The sequence below is a fragment of the Theropithecus gelada genome, chromosome 4, assembly GCF_003255815.1.
Source record: "Theropithecus gelada isolate Dixy chromosome 4, Tgel_1.0, whole genome shotgun sequence".
NCBI classification, from domain to species: domain Eukaryota; kingdom Metazoa; phylum Chordata; class Mammalia; order Primates; family Cercopithecidae; genus Theropithecus; species Theropithecus gelada.
In genome coordinates, this window is record NC_037671.1 from 58,262,997 (window position 1) to 58,286,714 (window position 23,718).

The 23,718-nt window shown below is 37.1% G+C and overlaps 1 protein-coding gene across 1 annotated transcript in view; it reads right to left on the reverse strand.

Moving 5' to 3' along the window:
- Positions 1-23,718, reverse strand: part of COL21A1 (collagen type XXI alpha 1 chain) — a 197,584-nt gene that overhangs the window by 54,529 nt on the left and 119,337 nt on the right. The window contains exons 15-18 of the mRNA XM_025384346.1: positions 13,356-13,409; positions 12,821-12,880; positions 11,519-11,572; positions 11,343-11,396 (exon numbers count right to left, since the gene is read on the reverse strand). Of these exons, the coding sequence (XP_025240131.1) occupies positions 11,343-11,396; positions 11,519-11,572; positions 12,821-12,880; positions 13,356-13,409 (222 nt within the window). The remainder of the gene's footprint in view (positions 1-11,342; positions 11,397-11,518; positions 11,573-12,820; positions 12,881-13,355; positions 13,410-23,718) is intronic.

Sequence of the window (23,718 nt, forward strand, 5' to 3'; positions counted from 1 at the left end):
AAAAAAAAAAATTAGCCAGGCATGGTGGTGGGTGCCTGTAATCCCAGCTACTCAGGAGGCTGAGGCAGGAGAATGGCTTGAACCTGGAAGGCAGAGGTTGCAGTGAGCCAAGATCATGCCATTGCACTTCAGCCTGGGTGACAAGGGTGAGACTTTGTCTCAGAAAAAAAGAAAAAGAGAAAGAAAAAACTTTAACACAACATCTCAGGCTCTCTTGGTAAAAATTTTTAAGCTGATACTAAAAATAATATGGAATTTATGTAAATCTATAATATCCATTACAATTTCTAAAAAAATAAAATTAGAGTGTTTAACATCACATAATTTCAAGGTTTATTTTAAAGCTATAATAATTAAGACTGTGTTGTTGAGGAAAGAATATGGGTAGAAATTAGTGGAATGCACATATTGATCAATTCATATTTGGCAAAAGTGTTAATGTAATTCAAAGGGAAATGATTGTCTCCAACAAATGGTGCTAGAATAACTGAATCTCCATATGGGGAAAAAATGAGCCTTGATTTTTACCTCATACCATACATAGAAATTAATTCAAAATAAATCAGGAGGGAGACAAGCAAGATGGAGTAGAAAGCTCCACCCATTGTCACCCCGTCTCAGCAAGAACGCTGAGTTAACAATTACCTACAAAGAAGAAACACCTTCAAAGAACCAAAAATCAGGTGAGCACTCACAGTACCTGGTTTTAATTCCATATTGCTGAAAGAGGCACTGAAGAGAGAGAAAAAACAATCCTGAATTACCGACACCACCCCTTCCCCATCCCCAGCAGAGGCAGCATGGAGTGGAAAGGATATCTGGGTGCTGACGAAGGGAGAACACAGCAAGTGTAAAGCACTGAAAGCAGTGCTGTCCTGTTAAAGCAGAAAGGAAAACCAGACCAAACTCAACTGATGCCTGGCCACAGAAGCAGCTTTTTTTTTTTTGTTTTTTTTTTTTTTGAGACAGAGTCTTGCTCTGTCACCCAGGCTGGAGTGCAGTGGTATGATCTCGGCTCACCGCAACCTCTGCCTCCCAGGTTCAAGCAATTCTCCTGCTTCAGCCTCCCGAGTAGCTGGGATTACAGGCATGTGCCGCCACACCCAGCTAATTTTGTATTTTTAGTAGAGACTGGGTTTCTCCATGTTGGTCAGACTGGTCTCAAACTCCTGACCTCTGGTGATCTGCCCACCTTGGCCTCCCAAAGTGCTGGGATTACAGGCGTGAGTCACAGCACCCAGCCCAGAGGAAGCATTTAAACCAGCTCCAACCAAAGGAGAATCACCCATCCCAGTGGTCTGAACTTGAGTGCCTGCAAACCTCACCACCAAGGGCCAAAGTGCTTCAGTCTCCAAGCAAACTTAAAAGGGAGCCTAGGCCATAATGTCTGTAACTCGTAAGAGAGTCCTAAGGCTGAACGAGGCCCAGAGACAGTGGACTGGGGAGGCACACAACATACTGAGACACACACTGCGGCAGCCAAGAGAGTGTTGGCAGCATCCTTCTCCTGACCCCAGACTGCAAAGCTCATGGCTCCAAAAGAGACCCCTTCCTTCTATAATCCTTGAGGAGAGGAGAGGGAAGAGTGAGGAGGACTTTGTCTTGCATCTTGGATATCAGCTCAGCCACAGCAGGATAGGGCACTGGCTAGAGTCAAGAGGCCCCAGCTCCCAGATGACATTTCTAGACACACCCTGGGCCAGAAGTAAACTCACTGCCTTGAAGGAAAGGATGCAGTCCTGCCAGCATTCATCACCTGTTAACTGAAGAGCCCTTGGGCCCTGAATAACTAGCAGCGATACCTAGGTACTATACCAAGGGCCTTGGTGAACCTCTGAGACTTGTTGGCTTCATGTGAGACTCAGCCTCAAGCTGTGGTGGCTATGGGGTAAAACTCCTTCTGCTTCAGAAAAGCAAAGGGAAAAGTAAAGGAAACTCTGTCTTTTACGCCTTAGGTACCAACACTGCCATGGGGAAGTAGAGGACCAAACAGAGTCTTGGGGTCTCCAATTCCAGGACCTGAGTCTTAGACAGCATTTCTGGACCTTTCCTGGGCTACGGGGGATCCCACTACCCTAAAGAGTGAGTCCCAGGTCAGGTAGCGTTCACCACAAGCTGACTTATGAGACCTTGGGGCTCAAGGAAACATCAGTGGTCATCTGGCAGTACTCCTCATGGCTGGGGTGGTGGAGGATACGAGGTGAGGCTCCTCTGTCTTTGAAAGGAGAGAAAAAAGTGAGAAGGACTACATCTTGTGGTTTGAGTGCCAGCTCAGCTGCAATACAACAGTATACCAGGTAGACATCTGAGGCTTTTGACTCTAGTCCCTGACTCCCAGATGGAACTTCTGGACCCATTTGGGGGTTGGTGGACCTCACCACCCTGAAGGGAAGGACACAGACCTGGCTGGCTTTGCTACCTGCTGATTGTAGGGTCCTAGGGCCTTGAACATAGGCAGTAGCCAGAGAGTGGTCAGAGTAGACGTTGGGTGAGATCCAGCGCTGTGCTGGCTTCAGATCTGACCCAGAGCATAGTGGTGGTGGTTACAGGGGTGGTTGTATCACTCTATCCCCAGCTTTAGGTGTATCCAAACAGAGACAAAGACTCTATATGTTTGGGAGAAAGTAAGGGAAGAGAACAAGCATCTCTGCCTGGTAATCCAGAGAATTCTCCCAGACTTTGTTCAAGACAATCAAGGTGGTACCTCTACAAGTCTGCAAGAATCAGTGTTACTGGACTTGGGGTATACCCTAAAGCAGAAACAGCTTAGATCACAACACTGAAGTCCTTTCAAATAACTTGAAAAGCTTCCCAAGAAGGATGACTACAAATAAGCCCAGACAGTGAACACTACAGTAAAGAGCTAACTCTTCAATGCCCAGACACTGAAGAATATCTACTAGCATCAACACCATTCAGGAAAACACGACCTCACCAAATGAACTAAGTAAGGCACCAGGAATCAATTCTAGAGAAACAGAGATATGTGATCTTTAAGACAAAGAATTCAGAATAGGTGTGTTGAGAAAACTTTAACAAATTCAAGTTATGCAGAGAAGGAACTAGATAAATTTCACAAAGAAATTGAAATAATTACAAAGAATCAAGCAGAAATTCTGGAGCTGAAAAATGCAATTGGCATACTGAAGAATGTATCAGAGTCCCTCAATAGCAGAATGAATCAAGCAGAAGAAAGAATTGGTGAGCTTGAAGACAGACTTTGGAGATCAAGTCAGAGGAGACAAAAAATAATAATAAATGATAGAGCATGCCTATAGGATCTAGAAAACAGTCTCAAAAGGGCAAATCTAAGAGTTATTGGCCTTAAAGATGAGGTAGAGAAAGAGACGGGGGGTAGAAACTTTATTCAAAGGGTTAACAGAGAACTTCCCAAACCTAGAGAAGATATTAATATCCAAATATTTAAAGGCTATAGAACACTGAGCAGATTTAACCCAAAGAGGACAACCCGAAGACATTTAATAATCAAACTCTACAAGGTCAAGGATAAAGAAAGGATCCTAAAAGCAGGAACAGACAAAAATAAATAAATAACATACAATGGAGCTCCAATATGTCTGGTAGCAGACTTTCAGTAGAACGCTTACAGGTCAGGAGAGAGTAGCATGACATTTTTCAAGTGCTGAAGCTTAAAAAAAAAAAAACTTTACCCTAGTATAGTATATCCAGCAAAAAATATCCTTCAAACATGAAGGAGAAAGATGTTCCCAGAAAAACAATAGCAAAGTGATTTCATCAATACCAGATCCATCGTACAAGAAATGCTAAAGGGAATACTTCAAACAGAAAGAAAAGAACATTAATGAGCAATAAATAATCACCCAAAGGTACAAAACTTACTGGTAATAATAAGCACACAGAAAAACGCAGAATATTATACACTGTTACTGTGGTGTGTAAACTACTCTTATCCTAAATAGAAAGACTAAATAATGAACCAATCAAAAATAATAACTATAACAACTTTAAAAGACATAATCAGTACAATAAGATATAAATTGAAATAAAAAAACCTTAAAAAGCAGGGTGACAAAGTTAAGGCAAATTTTTATTAGTTTTCTTTTTGCTTGTTTGTTTGTTTATGCAAATAGCATTAAGTTGTTATCAGTTTAAAATAATGGGTTATAAGATAGTATCTGTAAGCCTCATAAATACATACAATGAATACATAAAAAATAAAAAGCAAGAAACTAAGTTATATATACCAGAGAAAATCATCTTCACTAGAGGACAATAGGAATGAAAGAAAGAAGGAAAGGAAGACCAAAATACAACCAGAAAACAAATAACAAAATGGCAGGAGTAGGTCCTTACTTATAAATAATAACATCTAATGTAAATGAACTGAACTCTCCAATCAAAAGACATAGACTGGCTGACTGGATGAACAAACAAGACCTGTTGATCTATTGTCTACAATAAACACACTTCACCTATAAAGACACACATAGACTAAAAATAAAGGGATGGAAAAAGGTACTTCATGCCAATAGAAACCAAAAAAAGAACAGGAGTAGCTATAATTATATCAGACACAATGGATTTCAAGACAAAAACTATGAGAAGAGAAAGGGTCACTATACAATGATAAAGGGGTTAATTCAGCAGAGGATATAACAATTTTAAATGCACCTAACACCCGAGCATCCAGATATATAAAGGAAATATTATTAGATCTAAAGAGAGTGATAGACCCCAATACAATAATAGCTGTAGACTTCATCATTCCATTTTCAGCATTGGACAGATTTTCCAGATAGAAAATGAACAAAGAAACATTAGACTTAATCTGCACTACATACCAAACAAATCAAATAGATATTTACAGAACATTTTATCCAAGAGCTGCAGAATACAAATTCTTTTCTTAGCATGTGGATTATTCTCAAAGACAGACCATAGATTAGGTCACAAAAAAGTCTTCAAACATTCCAAAAATGGAATAATATCAAGTATCTTCTCTGACGATAATATAATAAAGCTAGAAATCAATAACGAGGAATTTTGGAAACTATACAAATACATGGAAATTAAACAATATGCTCCTGAATGACCAGTGAGTCAATGAAGAAATTAAGAAGAAAATTGAAAAACTTCTTGAAGCAAGTAACAATGGAAACACAGCATACCAAAATCTATGGGATATGGCAAAAACAGTAGTAAGAGGGAGGTTTATTGCTGTAAGTACCTACATCAAAAAAGAGAAAAACTTCAAATACACAATCTAACAATTCATCTTAAAGAACTAGAAAAGCAAGGGCAAACCAAACCCAAAATTAGTAGAAGAAAAGAAATAATGAAGATCAGAGCAGAAATCAATGAAATTGAAATTCAAAAACACAAAGATCAGGGCCGGGCGCAGTGGCTCACGCCTGTAATCCCAGCACTTTGGGAGGCCAAGGCGGGTGTATCACGAAGTCAGGAGATTGAGACCATCCTGGCTAACACGGTGAAACCCCGTCTCTACTAAAAATACAAAAAATTAGCTGGGCAAGGTGTTGGGCACCTGTAGTCCCAGCTATTCCAGCTACTCCGGAGGCTGAGGCAGGAGAATGGTATGAACCCAGGAGGCGGAGCTTGCAGTGAGCTAAGACTACACTACTGCACTCCAGCCCCGGGCGACAGAGCGAGACTCTCACAAAACAAACAAACAAACAAACAAATCCACAAAGATCAATGAAACAAAAAGTTGTTTTTTTTTTTTTTTTTTTTTTTTTTTTTTTGAAAAGACAAACAAAATTGACAAATTTTTAGCCAGTGTAACCAAGAAAGTAAGAAAGGATACCCAAATAAAATACAGTCAGAAAAGAGAAAGGAGACATTACAACTGACACTCAGAAATTCAAAGGATCATTAGTGGCTACTATAAGCAACTATATGCCAATAAATTGGAAAATACACATGAAATGGACAAACTCCTAGATACAAACAACCTACTGAGATTAAAGCAGGAAGAAATCCAAAACCTGAAAAGACCAATAACAAGTAATAAGATCCAAGCTGTCATAAAAGTCTTCCAGTAAAGAAAAGCCTGGGACCTAATGGCTTCGCTGCTGTATTTGACCAAACATTTAAAGAACTAATACCAATCCTACTCAAACTATTCTGAAAAATAGAGGAAGAAGGACTACTTCCAAACTCTTTCTATGAGGCCAGTATTACCCTAACACCAAACCAGACAAAAACATACCACAAAACAAAACTACAGGCCAATATCTCTGATGAATATTGATGCAAAAATCTTCAACAAAATACTAGCAAACCAAATTCAACAATACATTAGAAAGATCATTTATCACAACCAAGTGGAATTCATCACTGGGATGAAAGAATGGCTAAATGTATGCAAATCAATCAATATGATACATCATATCAACAGAATGAAAGCTAACCATATGATCATTTCAATTGATCCTGACAAAGCATTTGATAAAATTAAATATCTGCTCATGATAAAAACTCTCAAACATGTAGATATAGAAGGAACATACGTCAACATAATAAAGGCCATCTATGACAAACCCACAGCTAATATAATACTGAATAGGGAAAAAAAAAATAAAAGCCTTTCCTGTAAGATCTGAAACATGACACTACATCCCCTGTCACCACTGTTATTCAACATAGTACTGGAAGTCCTAGCTAGAGCATTCAGACAAGAGAAAGTTATAAAGGGCATCCAAATTGGAAAGGGAGAAGTAAAATTATCCTTGTTTGCTGATGATATAATCTTATATTTAGAAAAACCTAGACTCCACCAACAAACTATTAAACTGATAAACAAATTTGGTAAAGTTGCAGGATAAAAGTCAACATACAAAAATCAGTAGCATTTCTATATGCCAATGGTGAACAATCTGGAAAAGAAATTTAAAAAGTAATCCCATTTACAATAGTCACAAATAAAATTAAATATCTAAGAATTAACCAAAGAATTGAAAGATCTCTACAATGAAAATTATAAAACACTAATGAAAGAAATTGAAGAGGACACCAAAAAATAAAAAAATTCATGTTCATGGGTTTGAAGAATCAATATTGTTTAAATGTCCATACTACCAAAGCAATTTACAGATTCAATGCATTCCCTATCAAAATACCAATGACTTTCTTCAGAAACATACAAAAACCAATCCTATAATTTATATGGAATCACAAAAGACCCAGAATACCCAAAGCTATCCTAAGCATAACGAATAAAAGTAAAGGAATTACATTACCTGACATCAAATTATAGTACAGAGCTATATTAACCAAAACAACATGGTACTGGCATACAAACAGATACATAGACTAATGGAACAAAACAGAGAACCCAGAAATGAATGTACACACCTACAGTGAACTCATTTTTGACAAAACTTCTAAGAACATACACTAGGGAAAAGACAGTTTCTTCAAGAAATAGTGCTAGGAACATTGGATGTTCCTATGCAGAATAATGAAACTAGGCCCCTATCTCTTGGCATATACAAAAATCAAATCAAAATTGACTAAAGACTTAAATCTAAGACCTCAAACTATGAAACTACTACAGAAAAACATTGGGGAAAATCTCCAGGACATTGACCTTGGAAAAGATTTCTTGAGCAATACCTTACAAACACAGGTAACCCAAGTAAACATGGACAAATCATGCTGAAAAGCTTCTGCACAGCAAAGTATACAATCAAGTAAGTTAAGAGATAATCCATGAAATGGGAGAAAATATTTGCAAACTACCCATCTGATAAGAGATTAGGAACCAGAAAATATAAAAATTAGAAAAAAAAATCCAATAATCTTATCAAAAGATGGGCAAAATATTTGAATACACATTACTCAAAAGAAGACATACAAATGGCAAATAGGCATATGAAAAGATGTTCGTCATTGATAATCAGAGATGTGCAAATCAAAACTAAAATAAAATATCATCTTACTCCAGTTAAAATGGCTTTTATCCAAAAGGCAAACAATAACAAATGCTGGTGGGGAGGATGTGAAGAAAAGGGAACCCTTGTACACTGTTGGTGGGAATATAAATTAGTACAACCACTATGAAGGACAGTTTGAAGATTCCTCAAAAAACCTGAAAATGGGTTGGGCACAGTGGCTCACGCCTGTAATCCCAGCACTTCGGGAGGCCAAGGAGGGTGGATCTCCTGAGGTCAGGAGTTCAAGACCAGCCTTGCCAACATGACGAGATCCTGTCTCTACTAAAAATACAAAAATTAGTCAGGCATGGTGGCGGGTGCCTGTAATCCCAGCTACTTGGGAGGCTGAGGCAGGAGAATTGCTTGAACCCGGTAGGCAGAGGTTGCAGTGAGCCGAGATCATGCCATTGCACTGCAGCCTGGGCAACAAGAGCGAAACTCTATTTCAATTAAAAAAAAAAAAAAAAAAAAAAAAAAAAAACTAAAAATGGAGCTACCATATGATCCAGCAATCCCACTGCTGGGTATGTACCCAAAAGAAGAAAGGAAATCAGCATATCAAAGGGATATCTGCACTTCTATGTTCCTTGCAGCACTTACAATGGCTAAGATTTGGAAGTCACCTAAGTAACCATCAACAGATGAATGGATAAAGAAAATGTGGCACATATACACAATGGAGTACCATTCAGCCATAAAAATCAATTAGATCCAGTCATTTGCAACAACATGGATCAAACTGGAGATCATTATGTTAAGTAAAATAAGCCAGAAACAGAAAGACAAACATCACATATTCTCATGTATTTGTGGGAACTAATAATCAAAACAATTGAACTCATGGCATAGAGGGTAGAAGGATGGTTACCAGAGGCTGGGAAGGGTAGCCATCAAACAATGAAAAGACATGGGGGAACTTTAAATGCATATTATTAAGAGCAAGAAACCAATCTGAAAAGGTCACATAATGTATAATTCCAACTATATGATATCCTGAAAAAGGAAAAACTCTGGAGAGAGTAAAAAGATCAGTGGTTGTGAGTGGTTAAAGAGAAGAAAGGATCAAAAGGTGGAGCTCACAGGATTTTTAGAGGAGCGAAACTATTCTCTATGATACTACAATGTTATTTTTGTCAAATATATGTATTTGTCAAGTGTACAATACCAAGAATTAACTCTAACATAAACTATGAACCTTGGGTAATAGTGATGTGTCAACTGTAACAAACGTACTACTCTGGTGGAGATGTTGAACATGGGAGAGCCTGCACAGGGTTGGGAAGTGGCAGGGGGTGTGTGGGAATACACTGCACTTTCCATTCAATTTTGCTATAAACCTAAAACTGTTTTTATAAATAAAGTAATTTAAACAAAAAAAGTAAATAGCTTTTTTTTTTTCAATTCGTGAATGATTTCTATAAAAAAATTACAAACAGACAAGACAGAAAAACTTCATTGTTTTTAGGAGACCCACACTAATTAGAAAACAGGAGACATAACCAAGCTCAAATATGAAGGGTGGTATCAACCTATAAGGAAGGCAAATATCAAGAGTGAACTGAACTCAAAATGTTGAACGTAGTGATATATCCCTACAATAAAATACTATTAGCATTAAAAAGGAATGAAGTACTACCAATACAAGCCAAAGCATAGATGACCCACAAAAATGTCATGGTAATTGAAAGAACAAAAGACCGTATATTACATGTTTCCGTTTATATGAAATGTCCAGAATACACAAATCTGCAGAGACAGAAAAAGAGTAATGGTTGCCAAGGGTTTAATGTACGGGATAGTAGCTTGGTGAGAAATGGGGAGTGACCACTATACTACATGGGCATGGTGTTTCTTTTTAGGATAATGAAAATGTTCTAAAAGTGGACTCTAATGAGGTTTCATAACTCTGTAAATACACAAAAACTGTTGAATTTTACACATTAAATGGGTGAATTTTATGGTATTCAATTATATACCAATATAGATGCTAGAAAACAGTGAACTGATGTTTACATTTGCAGGTACATGAATGCACATACTACTCAGATTAAGACTAAAAAGGAATCTTAAAGCTGTGTTCAAATCAGGAAATGAATAAAATAACTAATTCCTTATTCGACACTTATTCTTTGCGAGGAACTGTGCTGGGTGCTTTGTCTTACTCAAGTCCCTTTCATACCATTCTAGATAGGTAACATTTACTCTATTTTTGAAATAGAAACTGTCAAAATATTTGCCAGAGAATATACAACTAGTTAGAGAAAGTCACTGCAAGCTGGAAATCCAACTCCATTCTATTCTCTAAGCTCTCCTGTCTCCCAAAAAGAATAGTCCCATTTCTTGAGGCATATGAATTTATGCTAGCAGAGGACAAAGATTAATTAAAATGAATGCTTAGGTTGTAGGCAAAGAAAAAAAATCTGTATTCTCTCACATAGTCTAGATTATAAACTCTGTAAGAGGAGATGCTATGATGGCTTTATTCTCCTCTATATGTCTAGCTTCTAATAAATATCAATAAAATCTGTTCAATTAAATAAGTGAGAAAATACAAAACCACTGAAGCATAATTAACAAGAAGGGACCAAGGACTTTAAAATGGGTTCCCATATTTTACAGTCAGGTTACTACTGTCTTAGGAAGTGTTGTTTCAAAGTATACTCTGAAGAATCATGGATATTTGAAAACCCTTCATCGAACTTGAAGCAAATAAATGAATAATTTTTCCTTTGGAAAACACCCATAGACCAAGAAAATTTGGACTGAATTTCTGAGCAACTCTGGGATTCAAAGAACTGACCATTAGAAAACAAGATAACATCCCTACGTCCAATGCTTGACCAAATGGCCTCTTCAGCTCTGATGGCTTATACAAATCTTCTCCTTAGGTATCCTAATCAGCTAAATCCTAACTGTAAGAATATGGTGGTGCTAACAGACCATCCCAAGAGCATGTCCCCTTGAGTTTTTTCCTAGATAGTGAATTATTGACACTTTGCAGTTCTCCACTTACTCTAATGCTCTCATGCCCATACCACACAACTGATAAAGAAGCCAGAGTTAAGAAGACAGTTTCCCAGCCCACTGAAACCTTAATCTTTGGGAGACAAAGCCAAGAACCTCTGCTTCTAATCTGCCAAATGAACCAATCTGAAGGGCTTATCGAAGAAGCTCAACCTTGTAATATCCTATGATTTCACTTCTGACACCTGAGAGTCCACAATAAAGTCAAAAGAAATTCAGTAATTCAGTATCATTTTTAAATTACATGTAAAAAACCTTTTAGCTCATGAATTTTATCCCAATGCCACATATTAAAAAATTTTAATATTGGTACATTTTTTCTTATGTTTCCTCACAAGATACAAAAATCTTTTTGTTTCGTCCTTTGTTTTTTGTAAATACCTTGAAACCGGGACTACCCATTAATCCATCCTTTCCATGTCTTCCTGGTTCTCCCTAAAAAATAAATACATGTGCTTTAATATACTTTTGCACTAATTTTTCTCTTTAAAGACAGATACTATAAGATAGTTTTTATTTAAAGCAAAATACTAAGAGCTTTTTTCTATCAAACTCACAGCAGGTCCAGGGAGGCCAGGGAAGCCAGCATTCCCCTTTTCACCTTTTGCACCCTGTATCGAAAACAAACACTTAAAACACAATCTTTACAATGTTTTCAAGTTCTAACCAAAACTTAAACAGAAAAGCTACTAAGTTAACAACATTATGTAGTAAAAATTCATGGAACTACAGCTCATGTTGACTCTGTAAAGTATTATGTTACCAAACCAGTGGATACAATATCAAGACATTAAAAATGTTGATAGATGCACAATTATCATTACAAGCATCTAAACATAGAAATAACATCTTGGCAAAATTAAAAAGCAATGGGTATTTTAAATATTCTTCCCTCAGTGTGAGGAACTAGAAAGGCCCATAACATCAAATTTCAGTGGACATGCTTTTTTTGTTTGTTTTTGTTTTTTTGAGACGGGGTCTCGTTCTGTCACCCAGGCTGGAGTGCAGTGGTGCAATCTCGGCTCACTGCAACCTCCACGTCCTGGGTCCATGCCATTCTCCTGCCTCAGCCTCCCAAGTAGCTGGGACTGCAGGCACCCGCCACCACACCTGGCTAATTTTTTTGTATTTTTAGTAGAGACGGGGTTTCACCGTGTTAGTCATGATGGTCTCGATCTCCCAACCTCATGATCTGCCCGCCTTGGCCTCCCAAAGTGCTGGGATTACAGGCGTGAGCCACCATGCCCAGCCTTCAGTGGACACATTTTTAAGCAACTACTGCTCCCTAAGGAATCTCTCACTGTAAATCTTTTTTTTTTTTTTTTTTTTTTTTTTTTTTTAATGAGACAGAGTCTTGTTCTGTCACCCAGGCTGGAGTGCACTGGTGCGATCTCAGCTTACTGCAACCTCCGCCTTCCGGGTTCAAGTGATTCTCCTGCCTCAGCCTCCCGAGCAGCCAGGATTACAGGCGCCCGCCACTATGCCCAGTTACTTTTTGTATTTTTAGTAGAGACGGGGTTTCACCATGTTGGCCAGGCTGGTCTCGAACTGCTGACTTCATGATCTACCCGCCTCAGCCTCCCAAAGTGCTGGGATTACATGCGTGAGCCACCGCGCCCAGCCTGTAAATCTTTTAAAAGCTCAGAATGATCAATAATACAACATAGTCTTATAGGATACCATACGTAGCAGTCTGCAGTCACCAGTTTTTTTTTTTTTCTCCCCCCATTGTTCTGAATTAATCCCCTAAGAAGGGTGAACAAAGCTAACTGCTCTAACATTGGGCTAGAACTGCAATTCAAGTTTTCTGTTTCCATTACATTAAAAGTTCAATATGAATACTTTGTTGTATGATCTACACTTCCCTTTTTGCCATAAAATCCAGGTGATCCTTTATCTCCTTTGGCACCCATTTCACCCTAAAAGACAAAATATAAATAGCGAATATTAAAGAAATATCAATATTGTTCTCATAAAGAAAAAAATACAGATTATAAGCAACAGAGTTTAATATGCCAAAAGCAAAACAAAATAGAAAAAAAAAAATTTAAAGTTTGCTTTAAAAAGCCCTCATTTCCAGGCTTTATAAAGAAACTTTTAAAAAATAACATTTAGTGTTATAACAGGGCTTACAGTTTAAGGCTTATATTTAAGAAAACGTGCATACAGTATAAGATCAATTTTTAAATACTATAAAATCATACATTTATAATGAGACTTTAAAGGGAATTTTGTAAAGTTTCGTATAAACTAATATAAATCTTAGCCCATTGTTTACTTTATCTTTAATTATACATGAGCATTTATTTATAACACATTTGTAATATAAAGGTACTTTACATTTGAATTTTTAAAATGCCATTGCTATATTTAAAAGAAACAGATTTCTTCAACCTTTGATCCTGGCATGCCATGAAGCCCAGGAAAACCAGGAAGTCCACGATCACCCTGAAAATAAAACTGAAATTAATTAAAGAAAAACATTCCAGCCTAAACAATATCATCATATGTTCTTCAACCTTACCCTTGTCAAAATCCACTTCAAATATATCTGTAAACAGTTAAATTCATATCAGCATTAAATCCTATCTCTATGAAAAATTATCCTCACTTTTCAGGGTTTCATTTATAATCAGAGAAGAAAAGTATTTTGGAGTTAAGAAAATCTCACTAGCAATCCTGACTCCACCCTTAGTTAGCAACCATCTATTCTGAAAAAGTCTTAGGCTTTTACAGGGGAAAGACACATGAATTAATTGAAATGATCTAGACCCAACACACTCAGGAAACAGTTAACCTCTAAGGTCCTATTCAGCTCAGTAATGAAAGACCCTAAACATGAAGTCTCAACACAGACTAGGACTCTGTGGAATTTTTAAAATTGCTTAACTTACTAATTACTCACAGACAGTATCTGTTCATATGTGTCTATAAACATGAAGGCCCTAAGTTTTCTCCAAAAGAGAAAAGATGAAGAAAAGTCATAACAACTTGATATTTAGTAGATAAGGTTTAGTATGTAGTTCAGCAGGATATGTTGGATGGTATTGCTTTAGTTTCAAAATCTTTATTGTGAAGACACAGTAAATAAAGAACCAATGACTTTCATGGCAAAATTTGGGTCAGATTCACTTTTATCTAGACAAATTAAGATATTACACACAAGCAATTAATTATACTCCTAGCTTGTCTGGCAGACATATTAAAGATTATATCATCTGTGACTGATGTAATTTTTATAAAAGTTATTCATTCACATGATTTAAAGACTGATATATTTATTCAAGGCTTATAGAACCCTCCAAAGGCAACATTTTTTATTCCAAAGTTCCTCATCTCTTTGAGTTCAAATCACCAAACCATATGGTTATAGCTACATTTTCCGTTTTCTGCATTATCTACTGACTTCCCACCATAAACGCAGAGGATTAATCTCTCATAGCATCCAACACCTCCTCCCCATCTCCACTTCTAGCAGACACAAATCCCCTTAACCCTCAATTACAGCTTTGGTTAAATCAGTAGTCAGGGTTTATTTTGTTAAGATTTGCAGATAAGCTATAAATATATTCTCATTCCTTGCCTTTTCTTGCCCAAGTGTTTATATTTCTTGGAGTCAAATATTGCCATTTTAATCATTTAGTTTCCTATAAACTTATTGTTATACTGAACTCCAAAATCTTTCCAACTTTCCAACAATCACTTCTGATTGTATTCATTTGCATTGAAAATTTCATTTTCTTTAATAAATATATCCTAGACCTGTCCCATTTCAGTATGAATTTGATGTTCTTTATCTCTGAGTTCATTATCTTGTTTAGGGGAATATACTATCCAATGGCTTCCTGAGAAGGAATACATGGGAGATTACTTTCTGATACTTTAAATCTCTGAAAATGTCCTTATTCTATTCATTAATATAATTGATTATAATTTCAAATTTTTAAATCAGACTTTTGAAGGCTCTGCTTCATTCAGTTCTTGAGTTCAATGTCACTAATGAGATGTGTGAAGCCTTTCTGATTCCTGATCATTTGTATGTAGCCTTTTGTTTCTTGTGTGGTTTTGGGGGCCAGGAGTAGGAGGGTAGGGGTGGTAGGACTGGCGCAGTTTTTTCCCTGAAGAAGCTTGCAGATCTTCCTCTTGTTTCCAGTGTCTTGAAGTATTATACTATTATACACTGGTGTGGTCTATAACCATCCATTATGCTAGGCACTCTGTAGGTCTTTTCATCTATAGAGAACTAATGCCCATACACGTGGACATCCCGGACTACACTTCCAAGCTCCATCCCCATCCGTACATCACATAAACAGGCTCCTCTCAGCCACCTGTAAGCATAGGGGTAGACATATGATTGTGCTGGAAGGTCTTTAGGGGAGACAAAGGCAGGAAAGGGGACAGCAAATCCTGGAAATGGCATTGGGCTAGATTGTTCAGGGACTGCCAGAATCTAAGATCCAGAATATGTTTTTTGTTTGTTTGTTTTTGGTTAAAGTTCAATGGTGTGATGGAATGTGTTCTTCAGGTTCTGAAAACTCCTCACTCAACACTGAGGAACACAGCTGAAGCAGGGTCTAGCAGGGGTTCTGCCTCCCTGACAGCATCAACGACAGGGTTTTTTCAAGTCTTCCTCTCACTGTCTTGCATCAGTTTCTTCCAAGACTTTTTGTTTGTTGATCTTTAACGTTCCTGTGATATTTGGTGATTCTTTACTGTCAGCTCATATGGAAGTTGATAGGAGAATCTCTCAGTGGGTAGAGTTCAATTACTCTGAACTTCACTATAATGTGGCCTGATTGTGCCATTTCACTGGATGCTGTTCTAGATGTCAAGAGATTTCCCATAGAAAGATCTTCTATGTCTCTAGTTTATAGGACTGGCTGACAGCATTCCGGAGGCCAGATAGAGGAAGAGGAGAAGGAGGTTGCCACATGAGTAACTATCACCAACTCCCATTGTTTTAGTTTTGTTTTGTATTATTTTTCGAGATGGAGTTTTGCTCCTTTGCCTGGGCTGGAGTGAAGTGGCGTGATCTTGGCTCACTGCAACCTCTGCCCACCAGGTTCAAGTGATTCTCCTGCCTCAACCTCCTGAGTAGCTGGGATTACAGGTACCCACCACAATGCCTGGCTAATTTTTGTATTTCTAGTAGAGACAGGGTTTCACCATGTTGGCAAGGCTGGTCTCAAACTGCTGACCTCAGGTGATCTACCTGCCTCGGCCTCCCGAAGTGCTAGGATTACAGGTGTGAGCCACCATGCTCAACCTACTCCCATTGTTTTAATTTTAGTATAACTCTCCCTCTTCTCCCCAGGCTAGAGACCTTTAGCTTTCTCTTTTCCAGAAAATAAACTTTTGTGTTTCTGCTACAGTGGAAGAGAGATTCACTTAGCTACACAGAGTTGAGGAAGGGATAGTGGGATTTAACTGTTCTTAAATGGACATTCAGTCATGTTTGCATTTTTAACTCTGCTTTCACCTCCATTTTAGAAACATTGATATTATCATTTCCTGAACCTGGTGGAGTATCTGTGCATATGTGTACATATGAGTGTGTGTGTATACTGGCAAAAAGGGGAGCCTCTGTTATGTAAATCAGATCACTTCTAAGTATTTAGAATTCAGCTTCCCAGTATCCTAGAATGCAGATAATATACTGACTGGTGATATAACCTTGACTTTATAAACGAGAGCAACACTCAGAGAGACTAGAACAACAAGAGGGAAAAACACAAGTCCCCGAATGAGTTTGTAGACAAGCAATTACACGAGAAAAATAAACTTCTTTATCATTTAAACTACTGCATTTGGTCTATTTGTTATAGATCTTTGCCATCCACCTAACAAATACAAAGAATAACTATGTTTCCAGTCTAAAAGGAACCATATTTTTTAGCTTATACTAAATGCCTTTCTCAAGAATAACAGCTTCCTCTGTCTTGTGTGTGTGTATGTGAGAGAGAGAGAGACAGAAAGACTGAGAGAGAGGTAGGGAGAGAAAAGACTCAATAAAAGCCTATAACACCCTAGAACTAACTATTCCCCAAATTCAACAATTTATGCTAATAGGACAAAAGAAAAAATAAATAAATTTTAGGGGAAGACCAAACAACACAAGAAAACTGGATGTTCTTTCCCCTACCATGTGAACTCCTAATACAAGAACCTAACCCAAAATACCTTTTGAATATATATATATTCAAAGTGTGTGTGTGTGTCATTCAAAGGGTGTGTGCGTGTGTGTGTGTGTATATATATATATATAAATATAATATATGTATAATTTTAAATTATATATTTGTAATCTAAAATTTGAAATTAAAATTTCAAATTTTATATGTGTATATTATATATACATTTTTTTCCCTTCTGCTTGGAGCAGAAGGAGCAGGCAGAGTTCTGAGAGATAGAAAGAGGACTGAAGTTAAGAGAATAATCTGAGTTGACTCTTTAGAAAACTCTAAATTGAGATAACCAGTTAAAGGCCGAGCTAGACTAAGATATACTATCAATAAGATGGAATTTAGCTGGGTAATGAATGCTTAATAAAACTACAGGAGAAACAGGTAAGCTGGGATTCCCTATTAAGGCTGAACAAAGTTCAAGCTATGACTTCCATTCTCTGGCTACAGGTTATAAAAGACATAATATCCAAACTTTCCTTTACTGGAGATGGCAAACAGATCTCAGATGAAGTAGGAAGACTAGGAACATCCACTTACGTTGGGACAGAAAAAATACAAGGTCTGGACAAAGCTACTCTTACATGCAGAAGGAAGGTTTTTAAGTATAGTAAAAAGGTATAGTATCCATGTTAACATAAATTAGTGTGAAAGAGAAAGAAAGGAGGAGAGAGAGAGCAAGCAGCAGCAAGTTGTCAGCAAAACTGTTGGGGAATATTGAAACAATATGTACAAAATATGGAACACAAAAAAGTATGGCTCAAACACATTATACTCAATCAAGTTATTTATAAGGTTTAATAGCAATAGATAGCAAAGAAGAGATAAAGTTGGGCCAAAGCCTATCCAGGATGGGCATATAACATAAAAGATAAATGTCTGCCGTGTTGGCCTCTGAGCCACTGGGTCATCTGTTACTATAATGCAGCTTAGCCTAAGTTAATTAGTACAGTTGGAATATTAAAAATAGTGGACTGCCAAAACAACAATATTAAAACGTATATATGTCATTGGCTTTGGGGACAGGTAGTGACGAATGAAAAACAATTATTGAAGGCTGAAAAAATGGTGTCTTATGTAAAATAGTGGTGAAATAATTGATAAAAAGCCTGGCTTGTAATAACTTGCAAAGGCAAATAATGTATCAAATGAACTTACAGCTAGAGGTAAAGAACTGAGAAAACAGAATGTAAATATATATTATGAATTGACTGTTATTGGAAGTATTTCACAAGGTACTATTTTAAAAAATATATGAGCTCAGAAAATAATTGGCCAGGTTGCAAGTAGTAATTAAAAGAAATAGACCAAGTGTAAAAACACTGGGATTGAGAGACACAATTGTTTTTCTCATCTCTAATGTAATGGGGAATACTTTTAAAAAATAAAAGTCCAGTTAAAACTCAGCCTCTGGGAGGGATGAAATCAAAGATATGGCTATAAATGCCGCCCTTAAAATCTCTGATTCCATTAAGGGGAGGTTCAATAAATTCTGTCAAGCCAGACAGTATGGCTCATGAAAAGTAAACAAAGGGTGTAGTGGATGCCTGATTAATTTAGGTAACCTATTATTAAGTGTAGAGAAGGAGATGTGATTGAAACAAGATTGTGGATGCTGCTATTGGCTGGAATCAAAAGTCAAAAACATAAAATTGCAAATACACACACTCATATACATATACTATATGCTGTTGAGAAAGTTATTATATAATACCAAAGGAACCACCAACCTGAACTAAAAGAGACTCTGCCTGTTTGAGATTTAAAATGAAAACAAAGTTACCCTGTATTTGCACTATTTTTAATAGTGTTTCTGGACTACCAACAAATTTAGACAAATATAGAAATAAGGCTAAAAATAAAAGGAAGAAAAATTATTTTTAAGATTACACCTCTAATGTGTCAATAGATCTTATAACCTAAATGAGTAAAAGAAATGAATTCACTTGGTGCTTTAAAAATATAAAAAATAAATAGCTTTTTATATATAAAATATAGCCAATATAAAAAATATTTTTAAAGGGCTCCATTTATAATAAAAATGAAAAAGAGATAAAAAAAATTTTAGGTTAAAATAAAATTGGGTAATGCTCAGGACTAATACCAAAAAACTCAAGATTGGAGTAAAAAGAAAAATAAGCCATAATCTTGAATAGCAATTGGAGAGATGTCAGTGCTTCTAAAACTAATCCATATGTGCAAAGGAATCCTAATTGAAATGTGAATAGCAATTTCTAAAAAACTGAAGGAAAGATGCTGAGCTTTATCTGGAAAAATAAGTATTCAAAAATAGCCAGGAAAATTTTGATTATAAAGAATAATGAGGAAGGATTAGCCCTGCCAATATTAAGTCAGATCATGAAGTGACAATAATTAAAACAATTCTGCAGTGGAGAAGATGTAGACAGGTCAATGGAATAGAGTGAAAAGCTAAAACACCAGGCCCAAATGAAAATGGAAATTTAATGGAAATAAATGTAGAAAAAAGTGGTATTCCATGAATACTATGGCAACTGGCTATTTATTTAGGAAAATGATTTTATAAAATAAGCGTGCTGATATGGTTTTGGCTGTGTCCCCACCCAAATCTCATCTTGAATTGTACCTCCCACAATTCCCACTTGTCATGGGAGGAACCCAGTGGGAGGTAATTGAATCATGGGGGCGCATCTTTCTCGTGCTGCTCTCATAATAGTGAATGTCTCACAAGATCTGATGGTTTTAAAACTGAGAGTTTCCCTCCACAAGCTGTCTCTTTGCCTGCTGCCATCCATGTAAGACTTGACTTGCTCCTCCTTGCCTCCCACCATGATTGTGAGGCCTCCCCAGCCACATTAAACTGTAAGTCCATTAAACCTCTTTCTTTTGTAAATTGCTCAGTCTCAGTTATGTCTTTACCAGCAGTGTGAAAATGAACTACTCCATTAATTGGTACCAGTAGAGTGGGGTGCTGCTGAAAAGATACCCAAAAATATGGAAGTAACTTTGGAACTGGGTAACCAGCAGAGGTTGGAACAGTTTGGAAGACTCAGAATAACACAGGAAAATGTGAGAAAGTTTTGAACTCCCTAGAGACTTGTTGAATGGCTTTGACCAAAATGCTGACAATGACATAAGACAATGAAACCCAGGTTCAGGTGATCTCAGATGGAGACGAGAAACTTGTTGGGAACTGGAGTAAAAGCAAGTCTTGTTATGTTTTAGCAAAGAGGCTGGTGGCATTTTTCCCCTGCCCTAAAAATTCGTGGAATTTTGAATTTGAGAGAGATTATTTAGGGTATCTGGCAGAAGAAATTTCCAAGGAGCTAGGCATTCAAGAGGTAACTTGGGTGCTGTTAAAGGTATTCAGTTTTATAAATGAAGTAGAGTATAAAAGTTTGGAAAATTTGCAGCCTGATAATGTGATAGAAAGAAAATCTCATTTTCTGAGGAGAAATTTAAGCTGGCTGCAGGAATTTGCATAAGTAACAAGCAGCTGAATGTTAATCTCCAAGAAAATGGCAAAAATGTCTTCAGGTCATGTCGGAGGTTTTCATGGCAGCCCCTCCCATCACAGGCCTGGAGGCCTATGAGGAAAAAATGGTTTCATGGGCCAGGGTCAGGGCCTCCTTGCTCTGTGTAGCCTAGGAACTTGGTGCCCTGTGTTCCAGCCACTCCAGCCATGGCTAAAAGGGACCAAGGTACAGCATGAGCCATTGCTTCAGAAGGTGCAGGCTCCAAGCCTTGGCAGCTTCCACGTGGTGTTGACACTGCAGATGCACAGAAATCAAGAATTGAGGTTTGGGAACCTCCACCTAGACTTCAGAGGATGTATGGAAATGCCTGAATGCCCATGCAGAAGTTTGCTGCAGGGGCAGGGTCCTGATGGAAAACCTCTGCTTGAGCAGTGAGGAAGAGAAATGTGGGGTTGGAGCCCCCATACAGAGTCCCTACTGGGGCACTGCCTAGTGGAGCTGTGAGAAGAAGGTCACCATCCTCCAAATCCCAGAATGGTATATCTACCGACAGCTTGCACCACACACCTGGAAAAGCCACAGACACTCAACGCCAGCCTGTGAAAGCAATTGGGAGGGAGGCTGTACCCTGCAAAGCTACAGAGGCAGAGCTGCCCGAGACCATGGGAACCCACTTCTTGCATCAGCGTGACCTGGATGTAAGACATGGAGCAAAGGAGAGCATTATTTTGGAGCTTTAAAATATGACTGCACCACTGGATTTCAGACTTGCATAGGGCCTTTAGCCCCTTCGTTTTGGTCAATTTCTCCCATTTGGAATGGGAGTATTTATCCAATGCCTGTACCCCTATTTTATCTAGGAAGTAACTAACTTGCTTTTGATTTTACTGGCTCATAGGTGGAAAGGACTTGCCTTGTCTCAAATGAGACTTTGGACTATGGACTTTTGAGTTAATGCTGAAATGAATTAAGACTTTGGGGTACTGTTGGGAAGGCATGACTGGTTTTGAAATGTGAAGACATAAGATTTGGGAGGCAACAGGAGTGGAATGATATGGTTTGGCTATGTCCCCACCCAAATCTCATATTGAATTGTAACTTCCATAATTCCCACTTGTTGTGGGAGGAACCCAGCAGGAGGTAATTGAATCACGGGGGCGGGTCTTTCTTGTGCTATTCTCGTGATAGTGAATAAGTCTCACGAGATCTGATCATTTAAAAAACAAGAGTTTCCCTGCATAAACTCTTTCTCTTTGCCTGCTGCCACCCATGTAAGATGTGACTTGCTCCTCCTTTCCTTCCACCATGACTATGAGGCCTCCCCAGTCACATGGAACTTTAAGTCCATTAAACCTCTTTCTTTTGTAAATTGCCCAGTCTCAGGTACGTCTTTATTAGCAGTGTGGAAACAGACTAATACAAATGCTCATCTGACTTTACTCCAAAAACCAAAAATTACATGGTTAAAAATAAAATAATAAAATTACAAAAATAAAATCATCAGTAATTATAATCAACATGCTAGAATGTGCAATCTTTCTATTTATATACAAAGATAGGAGAAAAAAAGAAGAAAAAACTACTTTACATGAAAATGAAAATTTTCTCTATGGTTAAAATTTCAAAAACCAAGTCAAAACACATAATACAACCCAGAAAAAATATTTTCACACACACAAAAAACAACTTACGAAATGCATATAAAAATCAATTTTTAAAAGGATCACAGCCCAGTAGAAAAATAAAAGATATGAGAAAATCAGCAAATTACAGAGAAGTAACACAATGCCCCCAAAGTGCAGGTCAAGATATCTTACCCAACTCACTAATAAAGCAATGAAAATCAAGCCAGTATCATCTCTAAATTATACTGGTGAAAAATAAAATTTAAAAAAAAAGCACGGCTGATAAGAATGTGAGGAAGGATATTTTCATACACTTGTTGAAAGAGAATCAACTTTCTGGGAACTCAATAAGCAATTTAAATCAAAGTTTAACTATGAAATTAACACTTTGATCCAATAATCAATTTCACTTCTGAGAATTTTTCCTGTTGATAAACTCATGAAAAACTACTGAGAAATATATTCAGAGATGTTTCTTACAGTCTTATTGGTAATACCAAAATAATAAAAATAAATAAAGAACAAAGGCAATCTTTCTTAGAGATTTCTTAAATTTTATAAAAACAGTCTCTACATTGTATAGCTAAGATTAACCTTTTCTTTACACATTCTCTCATGAAGTCTTTCCAGTTTTTAACTTTCCTTTAAACTTCTAGAGAATTTTATTTGACTTTCTTCTTTGGCACTTAACATTAACCATCTTGAAATACAGTTACTTTATGTTATATCCTTTACCAGACTCCAACGTCTTTGAGGAAACAATTCATCCATAACTCATTCCTGTTTTTTTCTTGGTACAACTACTATTTACCAATATCCAGATTCCTCTCCACTGTCTGGCATATGGGAAGTCATACTTACCTAATCTGTTAAAATCCATGTGGTTTGCACAATTTGCTCTAGTTAATTAAACATGAATGGTAGTGATTTAAAAGCCAATGTTTGATTCTCTCTACACCTGCCACCATAATTAGTCATGATCTAGATGGTGAAATTTATGTTAATCTGAGTCTCCCTGTGAAGACATGGGAAGCTCCTCACTGCTGCTGATAAATATGTAGTTTGATGAGCAATCAATCTTTGATGCTTTAAGCTACAGGCATTTGGGGTTTGATTGTTATTGTAGCATAAGCTACTGTAGCCTACCTATTGTCTTGCTTGTGATTAATAATAATTTGCTGAATATACAGAATGTTTTCATTTCCCAAAACACAGTCAACACTCCTGATTGCTCAAAGAAAATTTCAATAAAACAAATATTTGGGGTAATCACACTTTTGGTCCTATCAGAGTTTACAAGTGATTAAAGTCAAAGAGAATCCAAGATAGTAAGATAATTCCACTTCCCAGAGGCTGCTTTCCAAACTTTTCATGCCTAATATAACTTTGATGAGCCTGTCTATCTTTTGAGTCAATCTAGAGTCATAGTCTTCAGTCAGGTTAAGATTATTTTTGGGGCCAGCAAAAGAACATGAGAACTACTATTTTTTAA